This window comes from Rhincodon typus, chromosome 25 (genome assembly GCF_021869965.1).
Source record: "Rhincodon typus isolate 14 chromosome 25, sRhiTyp1.1, whole genome shotgun sequence".
Classification (NCBI taxonomy): domain Eukaryota; kingdom Metazoa; phylum Chordata; class Chondrichthyes; order Orectolobiformes; family Rhincodontidae; genus Rhincodon; species Rhincodon typus.
This window is the reverse complement of record NC_063356.1, coordinates 35,050,609-35,068,940: the sequence shown is the minus strand read 5'-3', so window position 1 is coordinate 35,068,940 and position 18,332 is coordinate 35,050,609. Positions and strand designations below refer to the sequence as shown.

At 41.2% G+C, this 18,332-nt stretch overlaps 2 protein-coding genes across 2 annotated transcripts in view; both read left to right on the top strand.

Annotated features, from left to right (window-relative positions):
- The window catches only part of LOC109913838 (cadherin EGF LAG seven-pass G-type receptor 2-like), a 990,249-nt gene that overhangs the window by 647,344 nt on the left and 324,573 nt on the right, over positions 1–18,332 (top strand). The window lies entirely within an intron of this gene.
- The window catches only part of sars1 (seryl-tRNA synthetase 1), a 28,297-nt gene that overhangs the window by 6,046 nt on the left and 3,919 nt on the right, over positions 1–18,332 (top strand). Inside the window, exons 3-9 of the mRNA XM_020519103.2 lie at positions 15–95; positions 2,081–2,239; positions 7,998–8,141; positions 10,226–10,381; positions 13,101–13,322; positions 14,459–14,588; positions 16,131–16,288. Of these exons, the coding sequence (XP_020374692.1) occupies positions 15–95; positions 2,081–2,239; positions 7,998–8,141; positions 10,226–10,381; positions 13,101–13,322; positions 14,459–14,588; positions 16,131–16,288 (1,050 nt within the window). The remainder of the gene's footprint in view (positions 1–14; positions 96–2,080; positions 2,240–7,997; positions 8,142–10,225; positions 10,382–13,100; positions 13,323–14,458; positions 14,589–16,130; positions 16,289–18,332) is intronic.

The window sequence follows — 18,332 nt, the reverse complement described above, 5'->3', positions numbered from 1 at the left end:
TTTTTTTTCTGCAGCGAAAGGAGCCTGTTGGTGAAAGCGATACTCTACCACAAAGTTCACAGAACCTTGATGATCTCAACGCTGAAGTTTTAAGTGTGAGTGGCACTGATTCAGTTTTTGTCTTCTATTTCAACCATTATTGATGCAATACAGTATTTGCTGTAGTTTTAAAAAATGCAGTTACATTTTTTGGGCAAGAATTAACCCCTGCTGTGATCAAATTTAAATGTGAGTCCATTGAAGTGTTAACCTGAGTATAAATAAATGAGTCCTTTATTATTTTTGTGCTTGGCTAATTTCTGTCCTTGATTTTCTACTTGTAGTTTCTATCTTTATGACCTAGTTTGCTGCCTGTAATTACAGGGGTGGCGTTGCCCCTTATTCCTAAGCTACTGCCAATGCCCTCTAGAGCCAACGACCAGAACTTGGAAGCAACAAACAGTTTCCTCTTTCTGATTGTTCTTTCTTCTTAAATGAAACAGCTCACATTCTGAACAGTGTAAAGCAGCATTTAGTCTGATATGTGCCCTTCTCTTTTACATTGTACGATGAGTATACTTAGAGTCTGAGTCACCAGGCCACTGTTTTGCTATTGTGGTTGAATGTAATGGTCATTAGCTTTGTTTTTAAAAAAAACAATTAGGTTAAAAATAGAAAATGTTGGTCATTCACACTAAGCCCATAAACTTATGAAGGGAAAAGGTTAAAATTTCAGTGCAGCCTCTTCATCAGAACTGGAACTTGGGAAATAAACAAGACCCTATGTAAGATTAAACGAAACGTAGGGACAAGGAAGAAATTGATTAACCCACCTTCCCACTTTGTAATTTTTTCGCCAGTTAGATTCATACCTAGCATAAAGGAAGATGGTCATGATTGTTGGAAGTCAGTCATCACAGCTGCAAGCAATTATTTCAGGAGTTCTTCAAGATAGTCTCCTAGGCCCAACACCTTCAATAGCTTCATTAATGATATTTCCTTCATTATAAGATAAGAAGTGGGGATATTTGTTAATGAGCGCACAATGTTTGGTGCCATTTATAAGTACTGAGATACAGAAGAAGTCCATGTTCATATGCAGTAAGAGCTGGACAATATTCAGGTTTGGGTTGACAAGTGGCAGTAACATTTGCAGCACATTAAGTGCCAGGCAGTGACTATTTCGAACAAAGAGTCTAACCATCACCCTGTGATATTCAATGGTATTATCACCACTGAATCTCCCATTAGCAACGTCCTTGGGGTTACTATTGATCTAAAAGCAAATTGGACCAGCCATGTAAAGACTAGCTACAATAGCAGGTCAGAGGCTAGAAATTCTGTGGTAACTTAGCTGCTGTCTCCCCACCTACGAGGCACAAGTCACGAGTGCGGTGGAATACTCTCCACTTGCCTGGCTGGTGCAATTTGAACAACTTTCAAGAAGCTAGACATCCAGGACGAAGCATCCCACTTGATTGGTACCCCATCCATCACCTCCAACATTCTCTTCATCACTAATGAGTAGCAGCAAGATGTATCATATAGATTATGCATTGCAGTAACTCACAAGGCATTTTTGTCAATACCTTCCATCCTGTGACCTCTACCATCAAGAAGGGCAAGGCAGCAGATGCATGGGCACACCACCAACTGCAAGTTCCCCTCCAAGCCACGCACCATCCTTGCTACTCTTTCATTCTCACTGGCTCAAATTTCTGGAACTCCCTGCCTAACAACATTGTGGGTGTGCCAAGGATCTGACAGTTCAAGAAAACAGTTTACTGCACCTTTGTTGGTGTAATTAAGGATGGACAATCAATACACCGGCATCACATGAACAAATCATCAAAACTTGTATTATTGAATTTGCTCAGTAAATGATTTTATCTTTTAACACTGAAATTTAGTTTTGTTTAATTACTTATCTCAACTGCATATGCACTTGGCAGAATATAATTGCAAGTAGACATTATACATTGTTAAAATTAGTATTCTATTACAATACAATTTAAGTTGATTAATACAAAGAATTCAATCATATTTTGTAATAGTTTGTTTAACTGAAAACTATTTATATTTGGAAAATTTTACTTTTCAGGGTTTAAGTGTAACTCAGATCAAGAAAGTACGGGTTCTCATTGATGAAGCTATCAGCAAATGTGATGCAGAACGTCTGAAATTAGAAGGGCAAAGGATGGACTTTCTGAGAGAAATTGGTAATATCCTACATCCCTCCGTACCCATCAGCAATGATGAGGTAATGACATAACTCATCTTATGACTGACTTGAAGTATCTTCAGTTTATTTTAAGATCCTAGTTTCACTATGTGAAAGTGAGTGTGCTGGGAGCAGGAAAAGAAACTGTTTAGAGTAGAGTTCACATTCAGGTAGGTCACTTTTAAAGATCATAGAATCCCTACAGTGTGGAAATGGGCCCTTCGGCCCAACAAGTCCACACTGACCCTTGGAACATCCCATCCAGACCCATCCCCTATAACCCACCTGAACACTATGGCAATTCAGCATGGCCAATCCACCTAACTTGCACATCTTTGGACTGTGGGAGGAAACCGGAGCACCGGGAGGAAACCCACGCAGACACGGGGCGAATGTGCAAACTCCACACAGGCGGTTGCCCAAGGGTGGAATTGAACCCGGGTCCCTGGTGCTGTGAGGCAGCAGTGCCACTGTGCCCCCCCTTTTAAAGCAAGGTATTGACTTATGATAAAGACATAGACAAGAGACTCACTGAGTCTATTAAAAAAGAGACAAGATTGATCACTATTATCCACCTCACTTAATGTCTTTGATGAAGTGATCGATAGCATTATTATGATGCTTTGGAATATATCTTACAAGTATTTTTGAAAATATTGTAGCATCTCTTTTTGCTGTTAATGTGTTGTTGGCAGAATCACTTGAAAGTTTAGTACAACTTGAACAACAGGCTGGCTGATAGATATGATAATGAATGTTCCTAACCTTGGTAGCAAAAGGACTAGGTATTCCATTGTTGAATCATGTCATACTTTTAATGTTCCCCTGTGTAATTGCTTTAGCTTGGGCACAGTTCTCTTGATTGTGCTGAGAAAGTCAGAGAGCTTTTTGTGTGTCCTGCTATCTGTCTTGGGCAATAGTCCCTATGAAAGACTGTAAGAGTGGGGCTTTTCCCGTATGGTACAGGACCAAACCTTGGGATGAATTTGTGGCAGAAAGGGAAAATGTTTCACTTGCATACTTGTTTATTGAAATTTCTTATCTGAGGATATTGATAAAGCAGTTTCTGCTTCATAAAGCAAATTACTGCGAAGTAAATCTGCTGCACCACATTGGTCGTATTCTAGAATATCAAGAATGCTGATTAAAATCAACGTGTCCTGTGTAAGCCCATCCACCTCATTGAAAATAAATACTTTCCATGTACTTCATGTGGAAACTTTGAAAGAAATAAGGATGAGAGCTGTAGGCAGCCTTCATCAAGACAACTAGTGTGAAAATACACACACTGTCTTCAGTCTTTAGCCTTCCATAATTGAAGCAAAAAGAAGCAAGTAGCTGCTGCTGACTGAATACGTTCACTGCTGGAATTACTGATCAGTAATGTGTATCAAAGTTACGGTTAGGAGATTACAAATCTGTGGTGACTCATGATGTACCATGTCGCTCCTAGAATTTTGTTCATCCAATGAATTTGCCTATCATAATCATCAACAAATTAGTGTGAGGATTGGAGAGCAGTAAGATCTTTTTCAGAAGACTATACCTCTAGGATTGTTTAACTGTTTCCCCTTGACATTCAATTACATTATCATTAGATAATCTGCCACTTCAATTCCTGGGGGTTACAATTGACCAGAAACTGGACTGGACCACTGACAAACCAGCATTTGTCATCCGTCCCTCATTGCATTTGAACTGAGTGGCCTGCTGGGCCATATTAGAAGGTAGTAAAGAGTAAACACAGTACTGTGTATCCATAAAGTATGGATAGCAGATTTCCTTCCTGAGAGGACATGAGTTTGACAATTGATAATTTCATGACACCATTACTGAGATGTACACAGATATATTGAATTCAACTTCTACTAACCGCCATGATGGATTTGAATCCATAATCCTCAGAATAATAGTCTGGGAATCTAGGTTATCAGTCCAGTAACATTACCACTATGGCACTGAGACCCATAATTCTCAATATGAAAGCTCATCCCCTAACTCCACAAATTCTGTCCACCATCTGCAAGGCACAAGTCGGGAGTCTGACGAAAGACTGTCCCCTTGCCTGGAAATTGCAATTCTAAAACATTCAAGATGCTGGACACCATCGAGGACAAAACAACCTGATGGTTCCCAAACCCCCTTCTATGTCCATCATTTTAAACACTCACCCTCTCTGCCAGTGATGCAGTGACCGTAGTGTGGCCATCCGCAAGATGCAGTGCAGCAACACGTGAAAGTTTCCTCATTAGCTCCCTACAAAGCAGGCAGCCTCTACAGCCCAAAAGGAAAGGCATCATACACGTGACACCTCCGCCACATGCAAGTTCTCTTTCAAGCCCCACGACATCCAGCCTTGGAATTAGTTCAGCATTCCTTCAAGGTTGCTTCTAGTCAAAGTCCTGGAGCTCCACTCTGACAGTACTGTGCGTGTACCTACTCCACATGGACTCCAGCGGTGCACTCTTAAAAGCAGTTAGGGATGAGCAACAAATGCTGCAGTGGCCAGTGACGCTTACATCTTGTGAAAGAATAAACAAAAATATGGAATGTGTAATTTGACAAAAAATTAATTTGTCTGATTGAAATTTGACATCACATTATGGAACAGTCATTAAAATTGTCTTTGGTATCTATTATTTTAATTTATCATTTTTTTGGAGAATAAGAGAAAGTGTGCAACAAAGTAACGGAATCTTCATGGAATGACAGAAGTGTTAGGGTGCAGAAGGAAGGCGAGTAGCCCATCGTGCCTATACTGGCCCTTCAAATGAGCATCATTACCTAGTCCCCTTCTCCTGCTTTTTCCCCTGTATGCTTGCATATTATTTTTATCCAAGTAATCATCCATGCCCTCTTCAATCCCTCAATGAGAGTGCTGGATAGCATACCAGGAGCAGCACCAGGTATACCTAAAAGTGAGGTATCAATTCGGTGAAACTACCAAGCAGAACTACTTGCATGTCAAGCAGCATTTGATAAACAGTGCTAAGTGATCCAACAACCAACGGATCAGATCTAAGTTCTGCAGCCCCACTACATCCAGTTGTGAATGGTAGTGGACAGTTAAACAGCTTACAACTTAAGGAAGTGCTTCACAAATATCCACATCCTCAATGAAGGAAGAGACCAACAATCAGTGCAGAAGATATGACTGAAGCATTTGCAGCAATTTTCAGTTAGAAGTGCTAAGTCGATGATCCATCTTGGCCTCCTGTAGTGGTGCCCAGCATATGCCAGCCTTTTAGACAATTTACATCGCTTCATGTGATATCAAGAAACGGTTGGAGGCACTGGATACTGCAAAAGCTATGGGCCCTGACAACATTTCAGCAATAGTACTGAGAACGTATGCTCCAGAACTAGCTGGTTCCCTAGCCAAGCTGTTCCAGTACAATTGCAACACTGGCATCGACCTGACAATGCGGAAAATTGCCCAGCTATGTCCTGTCCACAAAAAGCAGGGTGAATCCAACCCGGCCAATTACTGCCCCAAAAGCTTACTTTTGATCATCAGTCAAGTGGTGGAAGGTGTCAAGAACACTGCTATCAAGCAGCACCCGCTCAACAACAACCTGCTCAGTGACGCCCAGTTTAGGTTGTGCCACTCAGCTCCTGACCTCCTTACAACCATGGTTCAATCATGGAAAAAAGAGCTGAATTCCAGACGTGAGGTGAGAGTGACAGTCCTTGACATCAAAGCCACATTTGACCGAATGTGACATCAAGGACCATGGCAAAACTGGAATCAATGGGTATCAGGAGCAAACTCTCCACTGGTTAAAGTCATACCTGACATACAGGAAGATAGTCGTGTTTGTTGGAGATCAGTCATCTAAGCTCTGGGACAACTTTGCAGTTCCTCAGAGAGGTGTCCTTGGCCGAACCATTTTCAGCTGCTTCAGCCATGACCTCTGTCCATCATATGGTCAGAAGTAGGGATGTTGGCCAATGATTGCACAATATTCAGCACCATTTGCAACTCCTCAGATACTAAAGCAGTCCTTATTTAAATGCAACAAGATCTGGACAATAACCAGGCTTAGTCTGACAAGTGACAAGTAGCAATTGCACCGCACAAATGCCAGGCAATGACCATCCCTAATAAGAGACCATCTAATCATCACCCTTTGACATTCAGTGGTCTTACCATCATTTAATCCTCCACTATCAATATCTTTGGGGTTTACCATTGACCAGAGACTCAACTGGACCTGCCATGTAAAATACAGTGGTTAAAGCAGCATGTCAGAGGCTGGGAATACTGCAGCAAGTAACTCACTTCCTGACTCACCAAATCCAGGAGTGTGATGGAATAATCCCCACTTGCCTGGTTGGGTGCAGCTCCAACAACACTCAACAAGCTTGACCCATCCAGGACAAAGCAGCCCACTTGATTGACGTTACATCCATAAGCATCCACTCCCACCACCACCGACATCTATTTGCAGCAGGGTGTACTATCTACAAGATGCACTGCAAAAATTCACCACAGATCCTTCCAACAGCACTTTTCAAACCCACGACCACATCCATCTAGAAGGACAAAGGCAGCAGATACTTGGGAACACCACAACTTGGAGGTTCCTCTCCAAGCTACTCACCATCCTGACTTGGAAGTATATTGCCATTCCTTCACTGTTTAAAGTTTTGGCAAAGATCTGTAGCTCAGGTTGTGGGTGAGGTTGTTGACTTGCTCGCTGAGCTGGCTTGTTCTCGTTCAGACATTTCGTTACCATGGTGGGTGATATCATCAGTGGAGCCTCCAATAAAGCGATGTTATTCGACTCTGCTTGTAAAGTAACCATAGTAGCCCAAGCCAAATATACACACGCAAGGGAATCCCTACAGGCATGGTTCTCCACCCGTAATACAATCAACAAACACATAGAATTGGACCCCATATACAAACCCATACAGATCAAAACCAGAAATGATATTACTCACCATAACGGACCAGACAGTATAAATTCCAGCCGGGGTAGAATAACATCGCTTCATTGGAGGCTCCATTGATGATGACACCTAGCATGGTGACGAAACGTCTGAACAAGAACAAGCCAGCTTGGTGAGCAAGTCAACAACCTCATTCCTTAACTCACGCTGGGTCAGAATCCTCCCTGAAGGCATTGTGGCTCTACTAACAGTTCATGGACTGCAATGGTTTAAGAAGGCAGCTAACCACCACCTTCTCTAGGCAACTAGGGGCAGGCAGTATATGTTAGCAGCCAACAACACTCATGTCTCACAAGTGAATTGGGAAAAAAAACTGAACCTACTTCCACCACACCCCTAGACATTGCATTCCATACCCTGATTACTCGCAGAATGAACAAGTTTTTCCTCACAGTCTATGCACTCTTGCTCTTGTTCCTTTTACGAACAGGATCAGTTTCTCCCTATCTACTTTATCCAGCCCGTATGTAATTTTGAAAACCTCTATCACATCTCCTCTGAGCTTCTCTCCAAAGAAAACAGTCACAAGTTCTTCAATCTATCCTCATAACTGAATTTCCTCATCCCTGGAACCGTTCTTATAAACCGCTTCTGCATTCTCCCCAGTGCATTCCTGTCCACCCTATAGTGTGGAACCCACAATTGGACATAATAATCTAGCTGAGGTCTCAGAAGTGTCTTAAACAAATTCAGTCATCATATTTGTAAAAGAATTAGCAATTATTTTTACCCGTCTATGAGATAATGTGTGGTTAATTATCGAAAAATTGCATGTTCAGTTTATATCTGATTTTGGAATATGAAGAAAATTTAGAGGATCCCTACGTTCCCCCTTTTACAGGACGTAGACAATAAAGTGGAGCGAACATGGGGAGACTGTACAGTCACGAAAAAGTACTCCCACGTTGACCTAGTGGTAATGGTTGATGGCTTTGAAGGAGAGAAGGCGGCTGTAGTGGCAGGGAGCCGTGGCTATTTCTTGAAGGTGAGTTTGAAAGCAGTTAAACATAAATGTTTTGAAAAGATCTTGCAGCAATCTGTGAAATCCACACAGTATAAGTAAATAGAATCCAAGAAAACTATTGGGATTTTTCTGTACATTTCTCCTCCACTGTTTGATTCTGAGTCTTCTCAGTCCCTAATTGTTAGTATTCTAGTCAGCAATCAAATCATCCTGCACTATTGAGGAATTTTATTTATTTCTGAGGCAGCATTTGATCTGTGGGTACCCAATCTGGTACCTGGCTTTTGAAGTACACAGTTTGAATGTTAATCTTCCCAAAATGGCCTGTTTGACTGCAGAAAAACAGATATTTTCTAATTTATCTGTCCACACATATTGCATACCTATGGAGTAGCTGGGACTTGAAAGCAGGCCCCCGATCCAGAGAAAGGAAGAAGAGTGCTGAGTGTCTGCTGATGATTTTTTTCTCTTTTTTTAATATCCGAAAGTGCTCTTGCACACAACCAAACGTCACTTGGTAGTGATGGATTCTGGACTGAATCTGTACATTCTGTTCCCAGTTAGGTCGGCCACTCAGCATTCAGTCAATATGCCATAAGCCATCAAGGAAACTGAGCATCTTGGTTGTCATCTCAGCTGTGGCTAGCTCTCCATCTCATTACCGGAAGAGGCTCATTTTAGGGACACAATCAAAGAAAACAGAGGATTGTGAACTGATAAATGACTTCTCAGCAACTTCCCATCTTGACTTCTCCTTCCCCAAAACCCCACACACCCATACTCGCTCAGTGGGTAAATACACTGAGCTGACCAAATTCAGGAGGTTTCATGTTTTACTTGAGTGTACTGACTTCAGTCAAGGTACAAGTGGAGAACCATTTGGTCTCTGCACCTCTAGGCATGGGGAAGATAGGATCAACAGAGAGTCCTGCTTCTGATCTGACATTTCAGGTATTTTTCCAGTTGTGGACAATGTTCAACAATAATCCCAACAATGTCTAAAGGAAAAAGTGGTGTGGCTGATCTGGAAGAGCTGATCATAGAATAGAATCCATACAGTGTGGGAACAGGCCCTTCGGCCCAACAAGTCCACACCGACCCTCACAGCATCCCACGCAAACCCATCCCCCTATAACCCACCTAATGTACAAATCCCTGAACACTTCGGGCAATTTAGTATGGCCAATCCACCTAGCCTGCACATCTTTGGACTGTGGGAGGAAACCGGAGCACCCGGAGGAAACCCATGCAGACACGGGGAGAATGTGCAAACTGTACACAGACAGTCACCCAATGGTGAAATTGAACCCGGGCCCCTGGCGCTGTGAGGTAGCAGTGCTAACCACTGTACCACCGTGCCTGAGGTTAATTTTTTGTCACCATTGGTGAGACCGAGAAAAGAGTTTTCCTAGTGATTCTTTATTGTTTAAAATGATTGCAATTATAATATCATCTACTCTTGTTCGAATGAATGGATAACTGTAACCCAGTGATTTGTAATGTGTTAATATGCAGTGAGATTAGGATTATTAACACAGCAGAGGCAATTACTGAGAATATTTTCAAAAGATTTTTTCCATGACTAGTTATTGTAGCTTATAACAATTATTTTAAAATGTACTAAATTAGGTTATTTTTTAAAAATATATTTGATTTTTGAATTTCCTTTTGCGTATGTAGGGTGTGCAGTGCAAATTATCAGTGCTACATGTTACATTTATATTTATATAGTCTAAAAACATAAGAAAGGAAAATATCTGTAATGTTCAGCTACCTGTAACATACTTTTGTATGTTTTTCCTCATTTTGCACAAGGTAAATCAACTTTGGTCCCTGCTGTGCAGGTCAATGTCTGTTTCCTTTTGCAATCGTTACTGAGTAGTTTTCATCTATGAATGGTCAAACACTTGTATTCTTTAAATAAACTTTACCTTGCCAGAAGAGGGATCAAAAGGAAAAGGTAGTTGATCTTGAAATTCAGATTCAACTTTGTGTACATGCAAAATGATGTTGGCAGATTCAAATTTAGAAGTATAGTTATCTACAAGAGTAGTCAAATCATGACCTGTGAATTGTATTTAATGTTTTCAGTCCTGTTTTTACAGGGTCCTTTGGTATTTCTAGAACAAGCCCTGATCCAGTATGCTCTGCGATGCCTGTCCAGCCAAGGCTATACTCCACTTTATACGCCATTCTTTATGAGAAAAGAAGTAATGCAAGAAGTGGCCCAACTTAGTCAGTTTGATGAAGAACTTTATAAGGTATTACAGTAATGAAAGTGCTATATCCAGTAATAAATAGCTCGGAGACCGCTTTGTAGAGCACCTGCACTCGGTTCGCGACAAATGACAACATCTCCAAGTCGCAAACCACTTCAACTCCCCCTCCCACTCCCTGGGCGACATGCCCATCCTGGGCCTCCTCCAGTGTCACAATGATGCCACCCACAAACTGGAGGAGCAGCACCTTGGGAGCCTACAACTGAATGGTCTCAATGTGGACTTTACCAGTTTCAAAATCTACCCACCCTGGCCTCATCCCATGACCAACCCCACCTCCTTGACCTGACACAACCTGTCTGTCTTCTGTCCCACCTATCCACCCCTTCCACCTCACTGACCAATCCCCACCACTGCCTACCTGCACTCACCTAATATCATCCCACCTACCTTCCCCAGACCCACCCCTCCCCTCTCTATTTATTTCAGAGCTCCCTTCCCCCTCCCCCATTTCTGAAGAAGGGTCCTGACCCGAAACTTTCCTGCTCCTCTGATGCTGCCTGGCCTGCTGTGTTCCTCCAGCTCCATACAGTGTTATCTCTGACTCCGGCATCGGCAGTTCTTACTATTTCAAAATGTTTCTGTAATCCTCTTTTGGAATTCAGTTTTGGGTTCTTCTGATAGCTTGCTTAATATATATACACGATACAGTACAGCATAGGAACAGGCCCTTTGGCCTATCAAGCCTGCGCTGATTCCTAATCTTTACGTGGATCTGCTACTTATTGCTCATACGCAGTTTCTATCCTTCTGTTCACCTCCTATTCTTTTGTCTATCAAGATACATCTCAAACATTGCCAATATACTTGCTTCCACCACCTCCACTGGCAATACGTTCCAGGCACCCACCACCCTCTGTGTGAAAACTTTTCCCTGCACTTCTCCCCTAAATTTTCCCCCTCTCACCTTGAACCTGTGCTTCCTTGCAGTTGACCTTTCCAATCTGGGAAGAAGCCTCTGACTATCCACTCCTATCTATGCCTCTTATAATTTTGTAGACCTTCGTCAGGTCGCCCCTCTGCCTCTGTCTTTCCAGTGAAAACAATCTGAGTTTATCCAACCTCTCCTCATAACTAAAACCCTCCAGACCAGGCAACATCCTAGTAAACCTTCTCTGCACCCTATCCAAGTATCATAGAATCCCTGCAGTGTGGATACAGGCCATTCGGCCCAACAAGTCCATCCCACCCCGACTCCTTCCCCTTCCCCTGCATTTTCCATGTCTAACCCACCTCTCCTAAACATCCCTGGATACTACAGGCAATTTAGCATGGCCAATCCACCTATCCTGCACATCTTTGGACTGTGGGAGGAAACTGGAGCACCCAGAGGTAACCCACACAGACACGGGGAGAATGTGCAAACACCACACAGACAGTCGCCCGAGGTTGGAATCAAACTCGGGTCCCTGGCGTTGTGAGGCAGCAGTGCTAACCACTGAGCCACCGTGCCGCCCAATAACGATTAGCTTCAGTGTAACAGCAAGTCCTTTTGAAGAATGCATGCAACATATGTACATGATCATAACCATAGCCTGGCAACCAGAACTGCACCATTATGTGCTGCCTAATGTTATATCGAGCCATTTGGATTGGAAGATCCCAGATTTGTGATGTTGAACTAATCTTAACCATCATAGGGGAGACTAGATAAATTGGAATAGCAAAAATTCAGGTATGTTCCTGTCCCTTGGTATCCATTGCTACTCCTTGAAGAGTGCACGTGTGCAAATGTTTGTGTTACTGCAATACATTTAACTGGACTGTTCACATGGTTAAATAACGTGAAGGTAACTACTCTTCTCAGCTGAAATATCAAAAATAACTGCAGTGTTCCAGCTACCATAGAACTGCTGGCACTATTTGACTGTACTCTGGTTTCGGAAAGATTGTCCTCAAGAATTAAATCGTAAAATAAGTTTCTATCTCTCTAGCTGATACCAGATCTGAATATTTCCAGGAATTTAATGTTTTTATTTCAGACTGTAAAAGTAGATGCAGCAAGTACCAAAAAGAAGATTTCAACAAAACTATCTAAAAAGTAGTCAGGAGAGAGAATCCCCACTATGTCCTCTGTCAACGTAAAGACACAGAATCCATCACTGCTGTTGCAGAAAGCAGAAGACTGTAAGTTAGGTTGAGACCTCTTGAATCTGTAGGTCTTAGTTCATCGTTGTAGTAACTGGTTTAAAATGTTCAGACAAACAAACTTTCTTCAAAATATTTTTCAGTACCTTTGCCTTCATACAACCCCAAAAACAGTATTTTCTGATGGCTTGATAATGAGAACTGTGCATTACGCGAGAGAGGATCTGACAAATGCTGTATAACAGTAATATGACCTTTTCTGATTTATACTCTTCCCATGTGCTTAGTAAAAACCACAACCATATTTACATTTTCTTCCTAAATCTACAGTTACACAGTGCTGATAAGCTGTATCCACTACAACTGCATATCTTCCTCAGTTAGCAATAAGCAACCACTGTTCTATTGAATACTATTTCATTTTTCACTCCCATGCTAAGTGTTTTAGGTAAGTAATTGTTATAAATAAGTGCAATTTCCTTTCTTAATTTACGCTAACTTATTATATTCAATAGGATAAGCAAAAATCAGCACTTAAGAATGCTGGAAGGAACGTGATGGGGTGCAGAAATCTGTTCTTGTACTAAAGTGCTAATCTCCGTTTTCTCATCAGGTTATTGGAAAAGGCAGTGAGAAATCGGAAGACAGTTCAGTTGATGAGAAATACTTGATCGCTACTTCTGAGCAGCCAATTGCAGCTTTTCACAGAGATGAATGGTTAAAACCTGAGGATCTTCCAATTAAATATGCTGGAATTTCCACCTGCTTCCGCCAGGAGGTCGGCTCCCATGGCCGTGACACTAGAGGAATCTTCCGTGTTCACCAATTTGAGAAGGTAATTCAAAATGTTTGTAAATATACTTGGTATTGAAGACAGCTCAGTCAATTACACGGTGTGATATGACACCGTGTAATGCTGGACTACCCAGATTTTGTTGCTGATAAGACCCATTCCAACACTGGGTTACCACTGTTTGGCTTGGTGATAGGAGAAAGAATGGTCAGCCAAGGTTTCTCCTCCTAATTCTTCTCCTGGAAATACATGTGAGAATTTCAGGGGGGGAATAGATGTATTTGGATGTAGTGGCTCTTATGCTGAATTCTATTAATGCAATCAGTAATCAGTGTAACACATAATTATGGTCACTGAAGTGAATTATCAGTAGTCCAATAAATAGTGTCTAAGCCAGCAAGGAGGTGTTTGGGAAGAAAACAGGAAGAAAAAATAATCATCTTTATCACTACAAAGTAACTCCCCTCCTGACCTTCCAAAGCCTATCCAACATCTACAGGACAGAAGTCAGAAATGTTTTGGAATACTCTTGCAAGAATCCAGTAATACTCAAAATGTTCACCTATGGTTCAGGACAAAGCAATCTAAATGATTGGAACAGTATCTACCACTTTAAACATTCATTCCGTTAACACCGACTGCAATGCCAGAGGTATTTACCCTCTACAAGTTGCACTGTGGCAGCTCACTAAGATTCCTCCAATAGCACTTCCAAACTCTCAACCTCTAGAAGGGCAAGGGCAGCAGATGCCACTAAGCACCACCTTTTCAAATCTCTCCCAAGTCTTACACCATCATGATTTGGAACTGGATCACGTTTCTTCATTTTCATTGGGTTAAAATCTTGGAACTCCCTCCTTAACATCAGCATAAGAACCTACACCAAATGAACTGCAATGGTTCAAGCTCACCTCCACCTTTTTAAGGACATTTGTGATTGGCAGCAGATGCTGGCCTAACCAGAAACACCCACATCCCATGTAAGAATTAGAAAATATATTTTGTTGCCTCAAGACAAATTTTACTATGGGAGCAGCAAATGCATACATCAAACACTTCCATTTAACAGTAATAATTTGTGAACAGAATGTCAGAATTGTAAATCAGTAGATTTGGTAAGGTAAGATTGATTCACAGCAGAGATCTAATTTAGCATAAATCTGGTTTTGTTTTCACAGATTGAACAGTTTGTTTTTGCATCTCCACATGATAATAAATCATGGGATGTTTTCGAGGAGATGATTGGAACTGCTGAAACATTCTACCAATCCTTGGGCATTCCTTATCGCATTGTAAATATTGTATCAGGTACTAGAAAAATCATATAGTTGCTTTGAGTGGTGGTTAGTGATTGAACCTCTTTATCATTGTTCTTGACATGCGTTATATTCAAGACAAACAATTTGGATGTTGAACTCATTGAAAAGTTAAATATGTGTTGGTAAATTATAGGTGAGAAATGGAGACAAAGGTCCTTCTGTGTTTTTATCATCTATGTTCCTATAGAAATGTGTTTAACTTTTTTAAAAGCTAACTTCACTTATCTGTCTTGTTTTTAGACAATTTGAACAACTGGGAATATGTAACAGCACAATGCACAAGAGAACTTCTTAAAATTATCATAGTGTTTAGTAGTTGTGTGTGATAAATAAATGTATTTGTAAAGCTTGATCTGCTCAGTTTATATCAAAAATTCAGTAGTTTAAGTGATACAGTTAGACTTCTTGTCAGAGTTCACTCGCTTCCTTTGAATGCGTTTTTTTTGGTCAAGTTGTTACAATAAATGTGCAAGAGTGGCAAATCCTAGCAAACTTTGATTGTAGTTGAAACTACCATAGATGCCAAAGAGCTAATGAACTGTATAGTTAATTATAAAGGCATGAAGGTATTAGAGAGTGTGCAAAAAAAATTCACATGAATGGTTCCAAGGATGAGGAGCTTCAGTTTGAAAATAGATTGAAGAAGTTAGGACTGTCTTGACGGGAGAGGAGAACACTGAGACAAGATCTGACCAATGTATTGAGAATTTTGAAGGGTTTGGATGGAGTGGATAAGGAGAAACTATTCCCACTAACGAAAGGATTGAGAATGAGAGGACTCAGATTTAAATCTAAGTGCCAAAATGAGCAAAAGTGACAAGAGAAAAGCTTCTTCATGTAGCAAGTGGTTATGGACTGAAATGCACTGCCTGAGTGTGGTGGAGGCATAGAATCGTGGAGTCATACAGTGCAGAAAGGGCTCTTCGGCCCATCAAGTCTGCATAGACAATTACTGTGACTAAGGATGCACAAATCCCAGTTTCCTGCATTTGTCCCACATCCCTGAATGCCATGATATTTCAAGTGCTCATCCAAATATTTTTCAAAGATTGTAAGGTTTCCATTCCAGATTCTTAACATCCTCCAAGCAAAAAGGGTTCTTTCTCAAATCCTGTTCAAATCCTCTGCATTCCCCACCCCAAAACCGTGACCCCCATGACCAACCCATCAACCAAGGAGAGCACCAGGTTCAATTGAAGCATTCAGAAGGGGAGTATAATGTTATTCGAAAAGGAACAACATGCAGGATTATGGAGAGAAAGCAGAATAGCACTAAGTGAAATGCTTGTTCAGAGAGCTGGTGCAGGCACAGTGGGCTAACTGGCTGCTTTCTGCACTGTCACAATTCTGTGAATTTCTTGAAAGGATATGGGCAGAGCAGGTAGAAGAGTGACCTTGTGTCTCTGGATCTTGGCCACTTGTTTCCTTGTCAAAAACTTTTCCAAATGAAATAATATACTTTTATTCTATTTGATTCATTTAATTTGCATCATAAGCTAGTGTGAAATGTGTTATGTTTATTCTTTGTTAGGTGCATTGAATCATGCTGCAAGTAAAAAGCTCGACTTGGAAGCCTGGTTTCCTGGCTCAGTTGCCTTTCGGGAGTTAGTGTCTTGTTCTAACTGCACAGATTACCAAGCACGAAGGTTACGAATCCGATATGGACAAACCAAAAAAATGATGGACAAAGTGAGTCAACAGATATAAAATGATGCGATGGTGCACTGCAACACACTGTCCTTTCACTTTGAAAATCCAGAGTAAAATTGATGAAGTCAGAACAACTCCCAGACAATTGTAACATAATAAAAACATTCTACAACCAGTCTTTGTGGATGCAAGACAAAGGTGCCCTTTGCTTGCACAAATTGACACTAAACTAGTTTTAAAATAATTCTTGATTCTTTAATGGGATATGAGTGTTGCTGCTAAGGTCACCGTTTGGTACCCATTCTTATTTGCCCTTTAACTGAAGACTTGCAAAGCCATTTCAGAGGGCAGTTAAGAATTAATTGCTATGAGTCGAGAATCACATTCCAGCAAGAGCAGGCAAGGACAGCAGATTTCTTTTCTTCAGGAATTTAAAGACTTTAGTGAACCATAGAGTCATAAAGTATGGAAACAGACCCTTTGGTCCAACTAGTCCATGCCAACCATGTTCCCAAATTAAACTAATCCCACTTGCCCATGTTTGGCCCACATCCCTCCGAACTTTTCCGATTCATGTGCTTATCCAAACGTCTGCTGTAGCTGTATCTGCATCCACCACTTTCTCTGGCAGTTCGTTCCGTACATGAACCACGCTCTATGTTGAAAATAAAGTTGCCCCTTCATGTCCTTTTTAAATCTTTCTCCTCTCACCTTAAAATATGCCCCTAGTTTTGAAGTCCACTCCATCACTGCACCTCACCCTAGGGAAAAGACCTTATCTGTGCCCCTCATGATTTAATAAACCTCTAAGATTACCCTTAAATTCCTACACTCCAGTGAAAACAAGTCCCAGCCTATTTTTATAGCTTAAACCCTCCATTCCCGGCAACATCCTGGGAAACATTTTCTGAACCCTGTCCAATTTAATAATATCCTTCCTGTAGCAGGGTGACCAGAACTGCACACAGTACTCCAGAAGAGGCAGCAGCAACATCTTGTACTATCTCAACATGACGTGCCAATGCTTATACTTTATGGTCTGAGCAATGAAGGCAAGCATGCTAACCACCTTGTCTACCTGTGATGCAAATTTCAAAGAACTATATGCCTGAATCCCTAGGTCTGTCTATTCTACAACACTACATGACAATTACTGAGAGTTTCGTGGTCACCATTACTAAGACAAGCTTTCAATTCCAGATTTATTAATTTGAATTTAAACCAGCTGCCATTGTGGGATCCAAACCATGTCTCAAGAGCATTAGTTTGAGCCTCTGGATTACTAGGTCTCGTGCCATTACTACAACACCACATTCTTACCTCTCCAATTGGTAAATTCACTTTGGCAAAGTGAGGTCTGTTTTTATACAATGTCTAAATAACATTGGATTGGATTGAGTTAGTACTGTATTTCACAGTGATCTATCCTGATTGACCTTGATTGAGGTACGGGATGGCAAAAATGGAAGTGTTCCTTTCGACAACAGAAAATTCCTTTGTCTTGATGAATGTAACCATTTGTCGAAAAGGAAAGCGAGGGAAAGCTTCAGTTGTTGTACTTGTGTCTGTTGGGATATGCTGAAGAAACTAATTTTCAAAAGTCACTTTCATTTTGCTCATTCAAGGGTGTTGTGCATTTATTGCACGTTCCAAATTACCCTTACTGGCGATGAACTGCTGCTTTGTATCAGTGGAATCCATTTGGTAAAGGTGCTTGTACGACAGGCACAGAAGTTTCTGGCCAATGGTTTCTCATCAACTTCCGGTGGATTGGGTACAACTGAACAACCCTCATTGAATGAGGGTTGATTCTTGGCTTAAAGATAATGAAAGGGATATTCTGGACCATGGGGATACAGATTATGGTAAAATGCAGTTAATTTGCTGCTGATGGCCCACATGTCCAATTTTGAACTGCCAGGCTGATTCTGAATCTCTCTCATTTAGCATGATGATTCTGAATCTCTCTCATTTAGCATGATGATTCTGAATCTCTCCCATTTAGCATGATGATTCTGAATCTCTCCCATTTAGCATGATGATTCTGAATCTCTCCCATTTAGCATGATGAGTGAATCTCTCC